The sequence below is a fragment of the Acinonyx jubatus genome, chromosome E1 (assembly GCF_027475565.1).
Source record: "Acinonyx jubatus isolate Ajub_Pintada_27869175 chromosome E1, VMU_Ajub_asm_v1.0, whole genome shotgun sequence".
In the NCBI taxonomy this organism is placed as follows: Eukaryota; Metazoa; Chordata; class Mammalia; order Carnivora; family Felidae; genus Acinonyx; species Acinonyx jubatus.
The window spans coordinates 27,646,301-27,667,775 of NC_069397.1; the positions used below are offsets into that span (position 1 = coordinate 27,646,301).

At 41.3% G+C, this 21,475-nt stretch overlaps 1 protein-coding gene across 8 annotated transcripts in view; it reads left to right on the forward strand.

The window, feature by feature from the left end:
* Positions 1-21,475, forward strand: part of TEX14 (testis expressed 14, intercellular bridge forming factor) — a 112,625-nt gene that overhangs the window by 85,890 nt on the left and 5,260 nt on the right. For 7 of the 8 annotated variants that reach the window (XR_003412571.2, XM_027034238.2, XM_053212368.1 and 4 more), the window contains 10 exons: positions 1,261-1,380; positions 2,788-2,854; positions 5,780-5,861; positions 8,909-8,971; positions 9,485-9,612; positions 10,527-10,732; positions 11,772-11,868; positions 13,271-13,345; positions 16,052-16,129; positions 16,863-16,962. Coding sequence is in view for 7 of the 8 variants with exons in the window: in XM_027034238.2 (XP_026890039.1) it covers positions 1,261-1,380; positions 2,788-2,854; positions 5,780-5,861; positions 8,909-8,971; positions 9,485-9,612; positions 10,527-10,732; positions 11,772-11,868; positions 13,271-13,345; positions 16,052-16,129; positions 16,863-16,962 (1,016 nt within the window). In the remaining variant the exon portion in view is untranslated. The remainder of the gene's footprint in view (positions 1-1,260; positions 1,381-2,787; positions 2,855-5,779; positions 5,862-8,908; positions 8,972-9,484; positions 9,613-10,526; positions 10,733-11,771; positions 11,869-13,270; positions 13,346-16,051; positions 16,130-16,862; positions 16,963-21,475) is intronic. The other variant, XM_053212369.1, reaches the window with a different exon arrangement.

Genomic DNA, 21,475 nt, shown 5'->3' on the forward strand with positions numbered 1-21,475 from the left:
AAAGCTCATGGCCCAGCAGGTGACTGAGGTCCAATTGGAGTAGGAAGAGCAAGGCCAGGGTTGTGATGAGAGGGCCTTCTTCACCTAGAGTGTCCTCTGAGACCCAAATTCAGCTCTCAGTAGAAGGAATGTGTTTCTGCCTGGCAACTGCACCTCAGCAGGATCTGTGCATTGAGGCTGCAGCCCTGCGTCAGGGGTTTAACACATCCTTGAGGTATGTAATTGGGCCACAGTCCAGCCAGGCTAAGGAACCAGAGTGTGTTATCATTGTGATAGGAGGACACAGTCACTTAAAGAATATAAACAGCAACTGAAAATGAAATAATATAAAAATACAATTGTGGTAACATTTGAGATCTTTCAAAGAACATACTATTATATTTAATCACGGCACACAAACCACCCACAGGACAATTTAGGACAATTTATTCTTTTTCTCACATGGGGGCTGGAAGGATAGGCCATGTTAAGCATACTGGCTTGGCTGGAGAAGCAGGTCTGTCAGGGAAGCGGGGAAGGTATGTGAGGCCAGGTTTGTCTGAGAAGTTTCAATTTGATACAAGAGGTGAAGGGGAGCAGCTGCCAAGTGTGCAGGAAGAGGAAGCATGTGGCAAAAGCAGCATCCAAGGAAATAAATCATAAAACCTCTGCAAAGGGATCATTGAAGGTGTGGAAAGAAGCTAGTTAGTTGCCTGTGCATGTGGTGATCAGGGCCTGAACATGGAGAAATAAGCATAAAAGGAAGGGGTGGAATGGAGATGGTGAAGAAATAGCTGTTACTTTTGAATCTTCAAGTTTTATTTTTATTATTGAGATTGCATTGCTATTTTTAACATTATACTCCTTCACTTTTAAACTGTAGTGCCCACGGGACTCCTTATTTTTGAGCGGCCTCAGCTTCCTCATCTGGAAGACGATGCCAACACACGGACTGCGTCTGTGGGTGTTCAAACTCAGTGCCAGCTTGAGTTGTCTAGGGCCTTTCTTCTTAGAATTTCAGAGCAGAAAGGTCACCTAACTCCCTCCCCCTCCATTGTACAGATGAGGATGATGAGTCCCAGGATTTTCATTTGCCTCACTTGCTTCAATGGTTCACAGCTTGCTGTGGGGAAGGAAGGCAGAGGCAGGTGGTGCAAGCAGGTGGGGGGGGGGCGGCCCAAGTGATTTTAGATAACCCCGTTATTAACACTGTATCCAACTATAAAGGGATTTGTTTACAATGAACACCGACCTAAAAGTGATTTCCTACATTATTAATAGGATCAGTCCATACAATCAACTTGTTCACCAGAGTCTTCTGAGGATGTAACAGATGAATTTTTAACTCCAGACTATGAATATTTTCATTCTTCAACTGCTCAAGAAAACTTAGCTCTAGAGGTAAAAACCACAGTTTAGGGTAAAGTACTTTTCAGCTTTCTCTATTGCCTTATTTCTTTTAAATTATTTTTATTGAGAAAAATAGCTTACACATAAAAGCGTCTAATTTCGACTTAGTGTTTTCATGTGTTTTGAAAAGACATCTGAAAAATAAGATTTGTGAGAATGGAAAGTCATATGCAGTTTCTCCCAAAACTGTGGTTCCTGTATTTGTACAGCACTTTGTACTTTTTTTAAAAACACTTTTCTTCATGTCACCTAATTCACATATCCTTCCTGTGGGGAAGAGAAGAAGGCCTGCTGTTATTCCTCTGTGTGAAGAAGTGGTGATCCACAGATGTAGGGAATTAGCCCTGGCCTGCCAAGCTTTAGTGGCAAGAGAGCCAGGATTAGAGGCCAGGGCTCAGCATGAATGTGGGGCTGTGCAGTGCATGGGGCTTTCTTGGGAACCTGCCCTACTTTTGCAAACATCTATTTGTACAGAGTATTTTCATTTATAAAATGAAGCTCCTTACATTTTCTTACATATTTGTTTGTTTGTTTGTTTATTTATTTATTTATTTATATAATTTCTACCTCACCTTCTACTGACCTACCATTTTTTGGACCTTTTACCACTATGGAAGGTGGGGTAGAGGAAAGGGAGGATTGTAGATCTCAAACACAATATTTGACTGGCAGGAATTCAGTGATGCAACAAAAGCATCACTTCCACTCTTCTGCACGTCTGATAACAGTTTTCTGTTGTTAATCCTTCAGCTATTCTGGCTTTTAATGTGAGCAGACTGGCATGTTAAGAAAATCTTTAATAAAAAGATATACAGTACATATACACATATTATGTATACATATACGTATAAAGTGTAACATAGAGGAGAGTACACAGCTCTTAAGTGTACAGCCTATTGACTTTCCCAGACTTGAACACATTCATGTAACCAACCAGATCAAGAAGCAGAACATTATGGGTCCTCCAGAAGACCCCTGTGGGCTTCTTCCCAGTCACTGTCACCTCTCAAAGGAACCAGTGTTCTGACTTCTCACCCCCCAGAAAGTAGCTTTGCAGTCTGGGCCATTTTTCCAACTTTCTAGCTTTTCTGATAAAAGTCCTAGGAATCAAAACATCTTTGTGGGAAGGTTGGGGGAGTGGAGGGGATAATATAAAGAAGGGAAAAGTCACACAGTTCTTCCTCACAGTGGGGGCTGGGGAGGGCTTGTTGAGGAGGAACATAAAGTTCAAATGAGCACTTAATGTCTTCGAAGCAGGTTTATTCTTTTTCTATAAAAGATGCAGGAACCTTAGGAAGATTTTCAAGGTTTAAGAACATCAAGAAGTTCTCCCTCTACTTTTGATGATATGATGGCCTCCAGTGACCCTTCTTTCTTTGCTCTTTTATTCTTTTGTAGACTTCAAGTCCTATAGAAGAAGACTTTGAAGGAATACGAGATGCATTTGCCCAACCTCGAGGTTCTGGTAATAAGCTCTTAAGGCAGATTCCTTTTCACTTGCCTTTACTTTCTGTTGGATGACAGATCTTTAAAGCTGGAACAGTTCTTAGAGATAACCTCCTCCAGGCCTTTGATTTTACAGATGAGGAAACCTAGGCTTTGTGATTTCTCCTCATTAGAATGAATCTCCTGCTCCTCACCAGCCTCATAACATCCGCATATCATGTTTTCTGTACTTCCCCTTGCATCCTTATAGCATATGTTTAGTGGTTGCTGCTGCTTCCCCGCCTTCCCAGCCTTTCATTAGATTTCTGGCCCCTTTGTGGCACATAGCAGGTGCTTGGTTATATTCACTGAGCTGACCTGAGGGATTGACCCAGGCTGTACAACTGGTTATTGATGTAACAAAAACTAGAACTAGCTTTTCATGTCCTTCACCCTAAGAGGCAGAGTTTGACTGTCATTTTCCTTTGCTTGCTTAGAATCTTGGCAAAGAGTTAATAACAGCCAATAGTGCATAGTCAACATAACATCCTTCCCTCGGGAGGCCTTGGGTTCTGTATAACTCAGCAACTGCTTTCCATTACATGGGAAGTTAACCTTGAATCAGCAACCCGGGTGTGGCACAAGATAAGATAGAAGTCAACCACTGATTCTGATACAGACATTTAAAAAATTGTGTACTTTTACTCTTTTAAGGTATACAACTGTCTATTTTAAAGTTTATTTATTTGGAGAGAGGGAGAGAGAGAGCACAAGTGGGGGGGGGCAGAGAACAAGGGAGAGAGAGAGAATTCCAAGCAGGCTCCATACTGTCAGCACAGAGCCCAGCGTGGGGCCTGAACCCATGAACTGTGAGATCATGACCTGAGTCGAAATGAAGAGTCGGATGCTTAACCCACTGAGCCACCCAGGTGCCCCTACAACTGTCTATTTAAAAAAATTGTTTTTAATGTTTATTTATTCCTGAGACAGAGAGAGACAGAGCATGAGTGGGGGAGGGGCGGAGAGAGAGGGAGACACAGAATCAGAAGCAGGCTCCAGGCTCTGGGCTGTTAACACAGCCTGACGTGGGGCTCTAACTCACAAGCCGTGAGATCATGACCTGAGCCAAAGTCGGTCATTCAACCGACTGAGCCACCCAGACATCCCTACAACTGTCTATTTTAAACTCAGAGTTACCTATCTACTGAGCCAGGTAGCTATTTTCAGTCATGTCTCAACATTCTGAACCCAGACAACGTGGGCTTGGATTCTGAACTTACTGCCTTCCTCCTGCTATATACTCTGGTTTCTATCTCTAACCTGATTCATGCCCCTGTCACAGTTGACATCATCTTAAGCAGTAGGCTTTTAGATGAAAAGTTAAATTCTCAGGACAACGTGTATTAAAAGTCTGCAGACCTGGATCTTGGGTCACCCACTTCTTTCATGTGGCCTCTGCCTGCAGTTACTTTCTGTGTGAGCCTGACCTGCACATAGCCATTTCACTTCTGTTTAGAAGAAGGTTGAGTGGGATAGAGAAGTTGTGGGGCAGGTAGGTCAGAAATCCAGGGCTACTTTGATACGTCATCTGAAGTACACGAAGAAACCTCTGATTTCCACTCATGTCCCGCTTTCACCCTTCTCTTCCTCCTTTTCCACTAGGGCTCTGACATATACCCCGTCCACACCAGGCGATGCCACAGGTGAAAATCGGACACATGCCAGGTTCCAAGCCCAGTTTTGCCACTGATTTTTTTTTTTCATGCATGATCATTTCACCCCAGGGCTCCATTCTCTCTTTGTATAAAGTAAAGGAGAGGGTCAGACTGCAAAATCTCTTAAGTTTTTTTCCAGCTGTAATGGTGCTTATTAGGAATTCCTTAATGCTTTCTAGGGCTTTATGCCTCCTAGGTATTTGAAAGAGGGTCACAGGAAGAAGAGCCCTCATGCTTCTGTACTGACGTTTCAGACCTCCTTGGTACCTGCTAAAGGTGACACTGTTTTGGTGAGCCTCCCCATCGTCCACCATACTACTTGCTTTAAGAAATGGCCTTGGGATCATGAGCATTTGCCGAGAGGGCAGGCTGCTCTGCCTGTCCCCTTCTCTATAAACAAAGCAGTACACTGGTGGGAAGAATAATGAATAGTGGCCCTGTCTGCCCAGAGGTCTGCATAGTATCTAACCTGAGAACTGGTGGGGAGTAACTTTGGATACTTGATATCAAGAAGAACAGAAGAGGTGCACCTGGGTGGCTCAGCCAGTTAGGCATCTGACTCTTGGTTTCAGCTCAGGGCATGATCTCACAGTTTCATGAGTTCAAGCCCCATGTTGGGCTGCTCCGTGCTGTCAGTGCCGTGCCTGCTTGGGATTTTCTGTCTGTCTCTCTCTCTGCCCCTCCCTCACTCACACTGTCTCTCTGTCTCTCTCTCTCTCTCTCAAAATAAATAAACTTAAAAAAAGAACGGAAGATAGTTGAATTAGCTCCTTAGTACTCAAGCCCCCCACCCCCATTCTTAAAGTGGAGTATGATGGCCAAGAGGCTCAGCACTCTGGGAATGCCCAGCTAATGGTCTTTTCTATTTGGAATCTTTAGTGAACAAACAGTTCTTGGTTTCAACGCCCCCTGGTGTCTGTTGACAGGAACCAGGTCAGTTTGCCTTCCTGAAAAGACAAAACAACATTTGTCTCCAGAAATAACTGTGCTGTTATAACTGAAAGGCCAGTAAATGGCTTGATTGTATTTTGAGTGTCAGAATATAGTTACTCCCTCTGAGCAAGGAAAATAAACTTTCAGAGCAAAAACCTCTCCTATAGCACTCAATCCAAACCCAATTAGGAAGTACTTTGTTTATCCAGATTATTTCTCATTCTGAACCAGACCAAGGGAAATTCTAGAGAATGAAAACAATAATTTGAGTTGGTAAAAATTCAGTAAAAAAAGATGCATTTACTTTATTCTTTCAGGCGAAGAAAAGTTCCAAATGAGAAAAAGCCTTGGAAGGAATGCTGAGATTTTGACCAGGTCTCAATTCCAACCTATACGAACGTATGTGCTAGTATTTTAGTCACAGTTTCAGACTCACAGAAGTAATGTTAAATGTTGATAATGTCCCATATTTATATATTGCTTGTCTTCAAATATATTTGTCACCACATTATAAAAATTTGCTTTGGGGAATTTAACTTTCTTAGGACTTTTTCAGCAGGATTGTGAGGGATCGTGAAAAGGAGTCATTATCTGTATTCAGATCCTGACTCTGCCTTTCCTATCCCTATGACCTTGGTTAAGTTTCTCAACTCCTCTCTTCTATTTCCCCATTTATAAAATTAGGAATAAGAATCCTTATAACTCCTGGCATTCTTTACAGAGGAATGAAGACTTATGTTCACATAAAAACATATACATGAGGGGCGCCTGGGTGGTTTAGTCCGTTGAGCTTCCGACTTCAGCCTAGGTCATGATCTCACTATTCCGGAATTCGAGCCCCACGTGGGGCTCTGTGCTGACAGCTCAGAGCCTGGAGCCTGTTTCAAATACTGTGTCTCCCTCTCTCTCTCTGCCCCTTCCCGACTTGAGCTCTGTCTTGGTCCCTCAAAAATAAATAAACATTTGAAAATTAAAAAAAAAAAACACATACATGAATGTTTATAGCAACTTTATTTGTAATAGCCAAAAACTGGAAACCCAAACATTGTCTAACAAGTGAATGATTTAACAGACTGGTACATCCATACTATGGAATACTTCTCAGCAGTAAAAAAGAATGAACTATTGATACCTTCAACAACCTGGATAAATCTCCAGAGAAGTGTGCTGGATGGAAAGCACAATCCCTCAAAGTTATTTACTATATGATTCCACTTATATGGCATTCTTGAAATGATAAGATTATAGAAATAAAGAACAAATGAGTGGTTTCCAGGGGATAGGGAAGAGGTAAGGAGTAGGAGGGAAGTAGACATGCCTATAAAAGGGGCAGCCTAAGGGGATCCCTGTGGTGGTAGAAATGTTCTGTATCTTGACTGTATCAGTGTTGATATCTTGGTTGTTCTGTAGATTTGCAAGATACTACCATTCAGGGACACTTGGGTCAAGTGTGTTTCTTTAAACGTCATTACCTCAAAATAAAAAGTTTAATTAAAAACACTAATAATAGAGGTAAAGTACCTGACACAATAACATTCATTTTACTTTCCCTCTCTCTAGGTCTCAATTTCCTTACCTATAATAATTACAGCTGGTGTTTCCTAAGTAACTACCATATTCAGTCCTGTGAGGCACATACTGGCATCTCCATTTTGCAAATAAGGAAAGCAAAGTTCTGAGAGTTTTAAGTATTTTTTCTAAGGTCGCAGTTAGTAAGTGGCTAACTGTAAGTTAGCAAATGGTTAGTAAGTGGTCAGGATAGGCTAGATTATGCTATATAACAAACAACCTCCAGATTTTCATGGCTTAAAACAGCAAACATTTATTTTTTGCTCATGCTACAAGTCCACCATGGGTTGGCCAGGAGTGTGCAGTGCTCTATTACCTTCTATCCAAGATCCAGGCTTAGGGAGACTCCATCCTTGTGCTTCCTTGATTGCTGAGGCAGGAAAGGGAACATGAGTTGTGCACTATCCTTAAGGTTTCTGCCCAAAGTGACTCACATCACTTTTGCTTATACTTCACTGGTTAAAACAAGTGAGGTAGCCATTTATATAAATTAGGAGGGCCAAAAAGTGCTGTTGTACTTGTATACTTGAAAGGAGAAACAAATACTCTAGTGAACAGAATTAATAAAGTCATAACTCAATCCAAAACCCATGTTCTTTCCTTTGTACCTTTGGTCTCCGGATTGAACCCATGTTCTTTCCTTTGTACCTTTGGTCTCAGGATTGTTGCAAAGATTAAAAATATGAAAACATATGGAAGGATTTCGCATGGGAGCTGACTTATAGTTTATATTTAGTGGATATTGAAATTGAATCCTACCTATTAGTTAAAGTAGAAAAAGGTCAAGTCTGTCTTCAGTATTCTTTTCTGGCCGTTTTTTGGCATAAGTCTTTCTTGGCCCCACCTGATGTTCCATGTAGGACGCTGTCTCACAGCTGGTAAGGCCCCACCACTGTGCCCTTTGCTCCAGCCTCCATCCCCAGCAAATTTCCTGTGATCCATTGATTTCCTCAGGAATTTACTCACTGTCATGTAGTATCATCAGCTGATTTCAGATGGGCTGAAAGGAGACTGAGGCCCAGAGTAAGGCCCAGACATGCCTGAAAACATATGGCTAATCAGTAGCAGAGCCAGGACCAGAACCAACTTCCTACTTTTTTTTTTTAATTTTATTTTTTATTTTTTAAAATTTACATCCAAATTAGTTAGCATATAGTACAACAATGATTTCAGGAGTAGATTCCTTAGTGCCTCTTAGCCATTTACCCCATCTGCCCTCCCACAACCCCTCCAGTAACCCTGTTTGTTCTCCATATTTATGAGTCTCTTCTGTTTTGTCCCCCTCCCTGTTTTTATATTATTTTTGTTTCCCTTCCCTTATGTTTATCTGTTTTGTCTCTTAAAGTCCTCATACAAGTGAAATCATATGATTTTTGTCTTTTTCTGACTAATTTCACTTAGCATAATACCCTCCAGTTCTATCCATGTAGCTGCAGATGGCAAGATTTCATTCTTTTTGATTGTCGAGTAATATTTCATTGTATATATATACCACACCTTCTTTATCCATTCATCCATCAATGGACATTTGGCTTCTTTCCATACTTTGGCTATTGTTGATAGTGCTGCTATAAACATGGGGGTGCATATGTCCCTTCAAAACAGCACACCTGTATCCCCCTAGTATTTACTACTAGGATAAATACCTAGTAGTGCAATTGCTGGGTCGTAGGGTAGTTGTTTTTAGTTTTTTGAGGAACCTCCATACTGTTTTCCAGAGTGGCTGTACCAGCTTGCATTCCCACCAACTTTCTATTTTTGATTTAGCGCCCTTTCTGCTGCTTCTTACACTGGGCTGACAAACTGGTCCATTGTACCAGGTTAGTGCACTCTGCTGACTGGGGATTCATATGATTTTCTCATTTTCTCTCCTACAGTGCTGAAGGTGAACAAGAGGAGACATTAAAGGAATCACCAAAGGAGCTGAAAGAGAAAGACATGTAGGGCCACCAAAGGGTTGCCTAAGGATGCTGTGTAAAGTCTTGGTTTTAGGGAAAAATGAGGAATTTCCTTATTTGTGGGAAAATATATTCCTCCCGTTTTTATTCATACATTTAATGTGAGCGTGTTTCTTCTTTCACCAAAAAGCTGTTAACGATATGATCTAAATTAATAGCATCTTACAATCAAGGAAATATAATGATGATGATGATGATATTAATAAGTTTATACTGGAGGTAAATGAAATCTGTTTTCCATGTAAATATACCTTCATCTATGGAAATAGTTTTATTTTTAGTTTCTGAGATATGTTTAAAGTTAGTACTCTTTTTAGGATATTCTCTGAGATTCTGTTTAAGATACATAAGATATTCTAAGATAGTCTCTAATTCTGGTCTGCTGCCAAGTAAAGATTGTTGTCAAGAGCATCCTTAAAAAGCACCCCTCAGGAAAATATTGTTTGATTTTTCTAAACATCTTCTCCTAATTACTTTGTACTTTAAATTTCTTAGATCACTGACAGACATTCAAGACCTGTCTAGTATTTCCTATGAACAAGATGGTTCCTTTAAGGAAGTCTCATGCAAAACACCCAAAATAAACCATGCACCTACAAGTGTCAGCACTCCACTCAGCCCAGGTAATCACTGCGGGAGAAGTGTTTGGGGAGAAGAACTAACAGCCCCTGCCCCATTGGCTTTGGGAAGCCAGGCTGTGAGAAAAGACTGCCAGGTGTTTCCTCAGTGTAGAGGTGTCTCCTTAGCACCAGAGTTGAAGGGGATAATCCCATGGGGGGCCAGGTAGGGGTTGGTGGTACTGGTTATAAGCAGCTCTAAGGAGTTTTTTTACTTTAGTGGTAGAGACAGGCAAATGCAAACTGTACTTTGTACTCTAGCACTACTTAAAACCTATCTTGTGCTTAAACACACAGGTTTTTTTTTTTATGAAACACTTCTTATTTTTAAATTTTTTAAATATATAATTTACTGTCAAGTTAGCTAACATACAGTGTATATACAGTGTGCTCTTGGTTTTTCAGGTAGATTCCTATGATTCATCACTTACATACAACACCCAGTGCTCATCCCACAAGTGTCCTCCTAAATGCTCATCACCCATTTCCCCCCTTCCCCACCCCCCATCAACCCTCAGTTTGTTGTATTTAAGAGTCTCTTATGGTTTGCCTCCCTCTCTGTTTGAAACTAGTTTTTCTCCTTCCCTTCCCTCATGGTCTTCTGCTGTGTTTCTCAAGTTCCACATATGAGTAAACACACATAGTTTTGAGTCTTGCAACCTCAATGGCCAGCATCACATAGCCTCTCTCTGGTGTCCTTAGTTCCAGTATATTTGTGGTTCAAATAATCTCCCTTTCTTTGGATGGCCAAATTTAGAGACTGTCATTGTTTTTATACTTTGAGAAGCTATATCTCATATCTGTGATTATTTTAGTTATTAACAACTTGGAGAATCCCTGGTATAGATACATAGTTTTGTGGTTTTGTTTTTAAATAATGTAGAGGATTCAGAAACTAATTGCCCTCTTTTCTACAACAGGGTCAAGTTCTTCAGCTGCCAGTCGGTATAAAGACTGCCTTGAAACTATCACATTTCAGATTAAAACAGGTTCTACCTCATGCTGGAACAGTCAGGAATCCATTCAAACTTCATCTGATAGATTTACAACTGTTCGAGAGAAAGCAAAGAGCCTAGATTCCTTTCTTACTTCCTCTGAAACTGCCCCTTCAGGACTGACCGATCTCGTAAGTATACTGATTCTGCTTTCCACACTCATGGAGTCAGCCCAAAGGCCTCAGGGATCCAAAGTGCCAAGATTTCTCCAAATCCATTATACAAAGAAAGCAAGAAATAAATTGGATCTTCTCTGGGCTTCCCTGAGGTATCTTTCTGAGTCTGTATTCTAGGATAGATCCTAGGTTTTTGTGCCTTTTTTTGCCCCAGAGATAACATCTGGCAATTTCTCCAAAGAGCCAAATTGTCATAGCTTAGGATGCTGCCTTCACCTGCATTGTACTCTCTGTCTACCCACATCCTACTTACTTGAGGAGGCTTGGGTTCTGCTTCCTCTTTGATGCCTCCTCTGCTTAGTTCCCTGAGAGGTTTGATTGCTCTCTACCTTCTCTGAACTCCTGAACTAACAGTCTGCAATAAAAACACATAATTGTGTGCTACCTTTTCCTCCCCTCCTCCTTCTCCCCCTGCCGTCCTTCTTTCTTTTTCTCTTCTCTCTCCCTTATATTCCATATGTGTAGACTCTTCAAGAAAACTACAAATTCCTTACTTGGCACTGTTCATTAAAAATGTTGACCATTCTATAGGCAGACTGATTACTTGCTTTGGCCCTCAATTAAAAATCAATTGTTATCTTCTTTGGGCATTTGACTCACAAAAGATTCACTCTAAAGTAGGGAGATAAAGAGTTTTATGCTTTCATTCAATAAATTGTTAACTGGGCAGGTTTTAAGTGCCAGGTACCCTGCCAAGCCTTCTTCTAGGCACCAAATGTGAATAAGATAAACCTAGTCCCTGCCCCAGAGGAGCTCCCCACCTAGTGAGAAAGGCTGGCTAACACAATACAGAGGTAAGTACTGGGTGCTCTGGAGGCAAAGACTGGGTGAGAAGGGATCCCAGAGGAGGGGACATTTGAAAGAGTTTGACTCAACAAAACAAGTGGCTTATTCCATCAATGAAACACAGGCTTAATCTTGGAAATGATTGAACTGCATTTGCCTTTTGAGCTCAGTACATGTGTCAATTACCATGTTTACATCTTACTTATAGAAAAGATTGCCTGCATTTACTGGGGCCGGTTCCTCCAGCATTGCTAAGTCACCTGACACATCATCCCATGCCACCCAGAGAAGGAGCCTGCAGAAAGGTACCCTGTGTTTAATATGAAAATACAACCAAAATACAAAATAATAGTAAGCCAATTTAAGGGAACTTTAGTCTCATCGTTGATGCTACATTAAATTCAAACAAAAATGCTATTTTCCATCTGATTATAAAAGTAAAATATACTCATTAAACTTGGAGAATAAAAAGAGCTTTAAAAGAAAACTATCATTTAATTCTACCACCATTTTTTAACCTCTTGTACTATTCAGTACATAGTTTTTCTTTTTAAAATAAAAAAAAAATTTTTATTTTTAGAGAGAGAGAGCATGCAAGTGGGGGAAAGGAGGAGAGGGGGAGAGAAAGAGAATCTTAAGCAGTGTGGAGCCTGATGACGGGCTTGATCCCACGACCCTGGGATCATGACCTGAGCTGAAATCAAGAATCTGATGCTCAACCAGCTGAGCCACCCAGGTGACCCCATTTTTTTAAAGTAAACTGTGCCCAATGTAGGGCTCGAACTCACAACCCTGAGATGAAGAGTTTCAGGCTCTGCCTACTGAGCCAGCCAGGCACTCTCTCTTTCATATTTCTAGAAATGTACAAAAATGTATGTATTTTTAGCATAGTTGATATCATATTGTGTATTATCTCCAGCCTATTTTTTTTCTTTTGATGCTATGTTTTGAGGATCTCCCCTTAGTGAAAATTATTTGTTAAATATATGTAATGGCTTCATAATAGTCCGTTCTACATATGTTGCTTAACTATGCCATTATGTTGAAGATTTATATTGTTTTCTAATTTTTGTTCTTTGTATAAAAATCTTTGTACCTCTGATCCCTTTTTTAGGATAGATTCTTAGGAGATGGTTTTCAGATCAAAGGATATGAGAATGTTAACAACTCTTGAGGCATATTGCCTTTGCTATATTAATTTTAATGTCTTATGTTTTGGTACAATTCTTGGATTTTGTGAATTAAGCTGAGGGGTTTTATTTAAGGTTATAAGGAGGGGAAGGCCCAAAGAGTGGTTGTTCTTATATCCCCTGGCCTGGTAACCTATAAAAGACCTTCCATTTTATTTTTTATTCATTTTGACTGGCCCAGACTGTATCCCTCCAGGAGCCCTATGCCAGATTAGACCCCCAGCCTCTTAGTAAGAATTTATACTTCCCCTACCCTAAATATCTTTGGGAGGGAGAGACACAGATCAAGAAATGCTGGGATAAGGGGTAAAGCAGGAAAGGATTTGGAGTAAAAAGGGGAGTAAATCCATTCACATGTTAGGAGGTCTCAACTAGAACTGCTAATGTAAGAGGCTGTCTTCCTGCCTCAGTTTGTTTCATTGCTGAGAAGTCCTATGTCAAATTCATGTGGAAGCCTGGAAAATCCAGTTCAGGGTCAGAAAGGTGTTAAGCCATTTTTCTCTTTATGTTTTTTAAGCATTAGTAGAAGCCATTTCACAGCATCATGTTGATGAGCTACCACCACCATCTCAGGAGATGCTTGACGAAATTGGTAAGGGATGTTCAATACAGAATGTACTCCATGGCCCTGTTATGGTCACTGACCACAATATAGTTCTTTGTCTCAGGTGTAGGTACTAGTACAAATGGCCCTAATAAGAAGGTCTAACTGAATGAACAATTCAGGAAGGAGCAGTTTTCCAATAAAGTGGGCCTCACATTACTACTGAAACCTGGCCAGGATATTAGCCTGTGTCTGTGGTCATTTTGTTACTTTAAAGGGCCTATGGTAATGATTCTAAGAAGAATAACAATATTTAAGTGGTTTATTATGATGAAATTGTTTTATTAAAGGAATATTTCACCTCCTTTTGGAACCAAACCAGCTATACCTTGGAGGCCTGAAGTCTGGCTACTAAGGTTGAGACATCCTGTACTTTCAGTTTTGCCATTAGCAGGAGGTATTAGAGGTATTGGCATCATGGATGAATCACCTTCTCAGGGGCAGAGATGTCAGTGGCACAAGATGTAATGAGACCAGAATTTTCCATCTCAGACAGGGACCCAGCTATACCAGCTCAATTTTACTTGTAGCTGGATTGGCTGGCCCTGCCCAGCTGAGCCAATGCTGAAAGTACATGGAGGCATTGGGCCAGGTGGTTTCTCACTTGAAGAGTGAGAAGAGACGTGATTGTTCTCTCCTTGACAGCCTGGTTGACCAGCTTCTTATTCTGAAAGGACGCATCTTGGCAGACCTCTCACAGTCCAGTTCTTGGTATGGGGCCTCTAGAGAATTTCCCGATATGCACCAGCTATTTTTCAGGGTCTCTTAGGTTTTGTGTCTCATCAGGAAGAAGGAGGTAAATGAGGACTTATGTGGTCTGACTCAATGGACAGCTACCATCTAGGCTATCACAACCCCCAGCCCCTGATTATTGGTCTGATGAACTAGGGTGGAGCCAGTCAGAGCTGCCAGACCTTCCTTTTTTCTTTTTCTGTACTCATAGACCCCTTCACCTCATCACACCTCTTCCCCAAAGCCACAGGGTCATAGCGTTGTTGGGTCAGGCTCTTAGGGTGCCTACCCCTTAGGGCTACCGCTAGGGCTTTCCTTCTCTAGAATGCCCCAAGGAGTCCTTGCAAATTCTTTCTCTCCAGTTGTTTTTCTTAGTACAGTAATAGAACTGCTGCTTATGAGAGTAGAGGTCACCCACACATGTCCAGCTCAGATAGATTCTCAGTGTCATTTTTCTTTTGTCATGACTTAAGGCAGTATTTGTAGGCTCCTTTGCAGTTTGACCTTAGTGATACTTTTCTTCTGGATCCTGCTGTCTTCTCTCTTAGTCACCATATAGACTCCCCCATTTCAGCAGCTGTTAGCAGCCTTCCTCCTAGGTTCCAGCCTCATGGCACAGCTGTACCCCAACACACTCTGCAGAAACCTTTTCTCATTTTACTCATGGGAATTATCTGGACCAGGTTTCTAGGTGATGTCTGTACTTTGACACAGGTCAGTAATTTCCCAGAAAGACAAAATTGAGAGGTCACTTGGGTAGTTTCTTCTAATAATGGGCACTCCCACCTGATTATTATAAATCATCATTCCATTGTTTCACCTCAAGAGAGCTTTGGAGAGTGACCTGGTGCTGACACCTGTGCTCTTTTGGAGGGCCCACATCCACAGCTCTAGGCTTCTGACAAGGGCCTAACAGGGAGGATCCTCTCGAACTCTAGGATATAGGTGATCTTTTAAGATTAATAAAGGACTATCTTTAACAAGGATAAAAATGATTTTTTTATTTCAAGTTATTTCAAGTGATCAAATGGGGGCCCCTTGATGCCCAGGAGCTGCCAGGAAAGGCCTGCTTCCTGACCTGCAGGAAGAGAGGCCCCTGTGCCTGCACACAACAGGGCTGCACCAGGGAGTCCAGGGTCCCTGTGTGTGCCGCCTCGCAGCTGTCTCACTGCTCTGCTGTGGGGAGCACTTGAAGGATACTGTGCAGCCACAAATGCAAAGCAGTATGCAATTTGGCAGATGCTTGTCTTGGTGTAATGGTCAGTTCTTTAGGAAATGGAGATTATTTTCTTTGCCTTCTATCTTTTCATAAACTAAGTAAAAAAATAGGAAATATAGGCCATAGAGATGGGGGAAATTGGAACCTGCTTTGATGTGTTACAAACTTGACAGAGTATAAAATAAAGATTAACAGCATAAATCTTAGAGCTGGACATCCTGGGTTCAGACCCCATCTCTGCTTCTTACGCTGTGTGTGATTCCAGACTAGGTCCTCAACGTTTCTTTACCTTCATTTCCTCATCGGCTCAACAGGAATGACAATCACACGATGAGTCTTGTAAGGTTGTTATGAAGATTGTGAACATGAATCTTGAATGAATGTGTGTAAGTTAAAAACAGTAACTGCCACCTAGGGCTTTGCAAGTGTTACCTATCATTGTTATCATTATTATTTTTATTTTTAGTGTTGGATAGAATTGGATGCTCTAGACCAGTGGTTCTCAAAGGTTATTAGCTGTCAGAATCACCAGGAGGGCTTATAAAATATGATTGATGGGCCCCACCCCCAGAGCTTCTGCCTCAGTAGGTCAGGGATGAGGTCTAAGGCTTTGCATATCTAAGTACTGAGTATACTGAGGCTGCTGATCCAAGGACCACCCTTTGAGAACCACTGCCCTAGAGAATGGTATGACATCTGAAGGAAGAAATAAGTTGTGTTTTGCTTTTGTATTATTGTGACAGAGCACTTGAAGCGACAGCAGGCCTCATCCACAGTGTTGCGGGAGAACACAGCAAGTTATCTCGGTGTCACTGTAAATGGTAAGCCAGCTGCCCAGACCCTTTTCATCAGGTCCTTGCTATAACACTGCCCTTGGCAGCACAATGGTACATGTGGGACACTGTGGGCATTGAGGTCAGGCACAATTCCACCTCATTAAGCTGTTTAATGTCTCCGAGCCTCTGTCATCCTCATCTGTAAAATGGGGATGATAATTCTTACCTCCTGGTTTACACAATAGCTCTATGAACAGTGTCTGGTACATTGTAAGATACTGAACAAACTTTCCCTTCATAGGACCATTGGCAGGATGAAATGAGACAGTATTGTAAAATGCCTGGCATACATTAAAGGGTACTAACTACCTTTCCCCACCCAAATTCTTTCCTTGGGGCTCCAACCTAGAAACATTTACAGGTGAGAATAGGGTGGTCACCCAAAGTGAATCAGTGCAATTTGTTTTCAGGGTGTCTTGGCTCCTCTTTTATGTGCCCTCTCTTTCCTCTGCTTTTTCTGTCTCTCTTGAGTCTTGGCACAGGTAAGGTTTCCTATTGCTTCATCTGGCACCAGAGAGCTCCCAAGACCCCAGAAGCAGCTTCTGTGAATGCAGGCACCCTGCAGACTGCCACCTGGCCCCTGCTCTCCTGGGAAGAAGTAGTGCAATATATACTTCAGGGACCACTGATTAGCTTTAATTTTTTGCACTCCATTTCAAGGCAGGCTTTCTCAATTTGTTGTTGTTCTAATAAAGTTAAGTCTTTCAACCATTTTTAGATCAAAGGCACTTAGAAGAACAAGAAACTAACAGTAAAAAAGAAGATAGCAGTATGCTCTGGACCAAAGAAACTCAGGATCTAGAAGAGGACACAGAGAGGTAACAGAAAAAGCTGGGCTTCTAAAAGGATTTAATAAACTGTATTAGTGTGTTCATTTTTCTTCCGATACTGACAAATAAGAATGGGGAAAAAAGGTCTTTCTTCCTACTAGCCTGATAGCCCCTATTCCTAAAGGTTTTTTGTTTTTAATTGTAATTGTGATAAAATACACATAAACATAAAATTTTCAAGTGTACAGTTCACTAGTGTTAAGTATATTAACATTGTTGTGCAACCGATCTCCTGAACTTTTTCATCTTACAATACTGAAATTCTATGCCCATTAAAAACCCAACTGCTCCCTTTCCTCAGTTCTATCAACCACTATTCTGCTTTCTGACTACTCTTGATACCTCACATAAGTGAAATCATACAGTATTTGACTTTTTGTAGCTGGTTTACTTCACTTAACATACTGTCCTCAGGGTTCATCCATGCAACATGGTCAGAATTTCCTTCTTTTTAAATTTAATTTTTTAAATTTACATCCAAGTTAGTTAGCATATAGTGCAACAGTGATTTCAGGACTAGATTCCTTAATGCCCATTTAGCCCATCCCCCCTCCCACAACCCCTCTATTAGTCCTCTGTTTGTTCTCCACATTTAAGAGTCTCTTATGTTTTGTTCCCCTCCCTGTTTTATATTATTGTTGCTTCCTTTCCCTTATGTTCATCTGTTCTGTGTCTTAAAGTCCTCATATGAGTGAAGTCATATGATATTTATCTTTAACTGACTAATTTCACTTAGCCTAATACCCTCTAGTTCCATCCACGTAGTTGCAAATGGCAAGATTTCATTCTTTTTGATTGCCAAGTAATACTCCATTGTACAGATATACCACATCTTCTTTTTCCATTCATCAGTTGATGGACATTTGGGCTCTTTCCATACTTTGCCTATTGTTGATAGTGCTTCTATAAACATTGGGGTGGGTGCATGTGCCCCTTTGAGACAGCATACCTGTATCCCTTGGATAAATACCTAGTAGTGCAATTGCTGGGTTGTAGGATAGTTCTATTTTTAATTTTTTGAGGAAACTCTATACTGTTTTCCAGAGTGGCTGCACCAGTTTGCATTTCCACCAGCAGTGCAAAAGAGATCCTCTTTCTCCACATCCTCACCTGAGTTATTAATGTTAACCATTCTGACAGGTGTGAGGTGGTATCTCATTGTGGTTTTGATTTGTATTTCCCTGATGAGTGATGTGGAGCACTTTTTCATGTGTTGGTTTGCCATCTGGATGTCTTCTTTGGAGAAGTGTCTATTCATGTCTTTTGCCCATTTCTTCACTGGATTATTTGTTTTTTGGGTGTTGAGTTAGAGAAATTCTTTATAGATTTTGGATACTAGCCCTTTATCTGATATTTCATTTGCAAATATCTTCTCCCATTCCATCAGTTGCCTTTTAGTTTTGCTGATTGTTTCCTTCGCTGTGCAGAAGCTTTTTATTTTGATGAGGTCCCAATAGTTCATCTTGCTTTTGTTTCCCTTGCCTCTGGAGATGTATTGAGTAAGAAGTTGCTGCAGCCAACAGAATTTCCTTCTTTATTTATATTTGAGAGAGAGAGAGAGAGAGAGAGAGAGTGCGTGTGTGTGTGTGTGTGTGTGTGTGTGTGTGTGTGTGTGTGTGAGAGAGAGAGAGAGAGAGCAGGGAGGGGCAGAGAGATAGCCGGAGACACAGAATCCGAAGCAGGCTCCAGGCTCTGAGCTGTCAGCACAGAGCCTAATGTGGGGCTTGAACTCACAAACTGAGATCATGACCTGAGCTGAAGTCAGACACTCAATCAACTGAGCCACCCAGGCACCCCGAGAATTTCCTTCTTTTTTAAGGCTGAATTACAGTGTGTGTGTGCGTGTGTGTGTGTGTGTGTGTGTGTCTGTGTGTGTGTGTATCAAATTTTGTTTATCTGTTCATTTATTGGTAGACACTGGGTTGCTTTTACCTTTTTGCCTACTGTGAATAATACTGCTAGAATATGGGTATACAGTATTTCTCCTGGACATCTTGCTTTCATTTATTTTGGATATGTAACCTGATGTGGTAATGCTGGATCATATGGTAAATCTATTTTTAATTTTTTGAGGAAATACCATACTGTTTTCCACAGCAGCTGCACCATTTTACATTCCTACCAACAGTGCATAAGGGCTCCAATTTCTTTACATCCTTGCCAGTACTTGCTATTTTCTGTTTTTTTGATAGTACCCATTCTAATGGAACAAGTGTGAGGTGATATCTCATTGTGGTTTTGATTTGCATTTCCCTAATTAAGAGTGATGTTGAGCATCTTTTCATATGCCTCCATGGCCATTTGGCAGGCAAGAATTCTACCACTGAACCACCAGTTCTCCAGGTATCCATGGCCATTTGTATATTTTCTCTGGAGAAGTAACTATTCAAGTCCTTTACCCATTTTTTAATATTTTTTTCTTGTCAAGTTGTTTTTGTTTTCGTTTTTCATTTTGTAAGGCAGACACAGGCTTCAGCTTCTTTCAAGACGTTTTATTATTTTTTAAATTTTTAAAAAATATTTTAAAATTATTTATTTATTTATTTATTTTTGAGAGATACAGAGTGAGTGGGGGAGGGGCAGAGAGAGAATCCCAAGCAGGCTCTGCACTGTCAGCACAGAGCCTGATGTGGGGCTGGAACTCACAAACCATGAAATCATGACCTGAGCTAAAGTTGGAGGCTTAACCAACTGAACCACCCAGGCACCCCTAAAAGTATTTTTATATTTATTTTGAGAGAGAAAAAGAGAGAGAGAGTGTATGTGTGTGTGAGAGAGTGAGTGAGCATGAGTGGGGGAGGGGCAGAGAGAGAATACCAAGCAGGCTCTGTGCTCACAGTGCAGATGAGGCTGACATTGGGCTTGATCCCATCAACCATGAGATCATGACCTGGACCAAAATCAAGAGTCCAACGCTTAACTGACTGAGCTACCCAGGTGCCCCCAAACATTTTAATTAAAGGCCTTGGAAGAGAAGTTTTAGATCTTTGTGGCCAGATAAGAGAAAATGGGGGCAGCCATCCAGACAATTCAGTCTAAAAACACAGGGTTGCCTCAAGAAACCCGATTCTGTTCCCAATTCACTTCAGCTCACCTCCTGTGCCTCCTGACTTCTCTTACCTTGCCCTAACCATCATTCAGGGCCAGGACTGGCATGAAGCGAGTGAGACACTCCTTGGGCACAAAATTAAAGGAGACACCAAAAAATTCAGGGTCAAGATAAATTGTTTGAATACATTATTTTAAAAAATAAAAACTGATGCCAAGAAATCAATGATGAGCAAAGTATCTAAATTTTGTTGAAGAAAAAGAGGATCTGAACTTGTCCTTGCAACACTTGCCTTATCCTAATCCTGGTCCTGTGGATCCTTAAGGTAGCTCTGCAGAATTCTTTCAACTGCAAATGATGGATAACTCTACCTTCATGCTTAAATGAGTTTGTCTCACACAGGAGGCAGTCCCACAGGTTGGCAGGTCATGCCTTGTGTAGCAGCTCAGTGATGCCACCAGGGACTTAGACTCTTTGGATATTCCTGCTCTGCTACCTTACTATGTTGGCTTTTATTTTCAGACTTGTCACCTCCTGGTTTCAGGATCGCTGCTATCTACACACCAGGCAGGTGGGGAAAAGGAATATTCTGACTCTGCCCCTTTTTTTATCTGGAAAGCAGAAACTTTCCCAGAAGCCCTCCCAGCAGATGCCCACTTATATTACACTGGCCAAATGTGATGCATGACCACCCTCATTTGCAAGGGAGACTAGAAATTGAGGTTTTAGCTTTTCAGCTGCTGTAGAAGAGGAAGGGAAGGAAGAAGAGTGCTACGAATAACTTTTAGGTAGTGAATCTAGTTCCTGCCCCACTCTTTAAAGGCTAAATTATTCTCTATGAGGAAGAAAAAGAAAGAGACCTGGAAGGGAAAGTTTGGGAGGTGGAAGAGGAGATGAGCCCTGGGACCTGCAAGGAAGGTCCTGGGGAGACAGAAAAGACAAGGGCAAAGGGAGAGGAAGAGAAATACATTTTAAAAGTTTTAGAAATCTTTTTATCTATAATGTATGATGTAACTCCAGTCCTCCCATCTCCTCAAAACACCTTCAGTAAAAATCTACATCATTATTCAAGCCAAGGAAGATTAGCTCAAGAAGGCCGAGTTAAACTTGGTTGTATAAAGTACTTTACATGTGGGGCGCCTGGGTGGCGCAGTCAGTTAAGCGTCCGACTTCAGCCAGGTCACGATCTCGCGACCCGTGAGTTCGAGCCCTGCGTCGGGCTCTGGGCTGATGGCTCAGAGCCTGGAGCCTGTTTCCGATTCTGTGTCTCCCTCTCTCTCTGCCCCTCCCCCGTTCATGTTCTGTCTCTCTCTGTCCCAAAAATAAATAAACGAAAAAAAAAATTAAAAAATAAAGTACTTTACATGTGATCAAAAGTTAGCTACTATTATTATTTTCCAAAAGGGCTGGCTGTGCTGGACATAGATAGATGCCCAGAGTGGGACTTTTCAG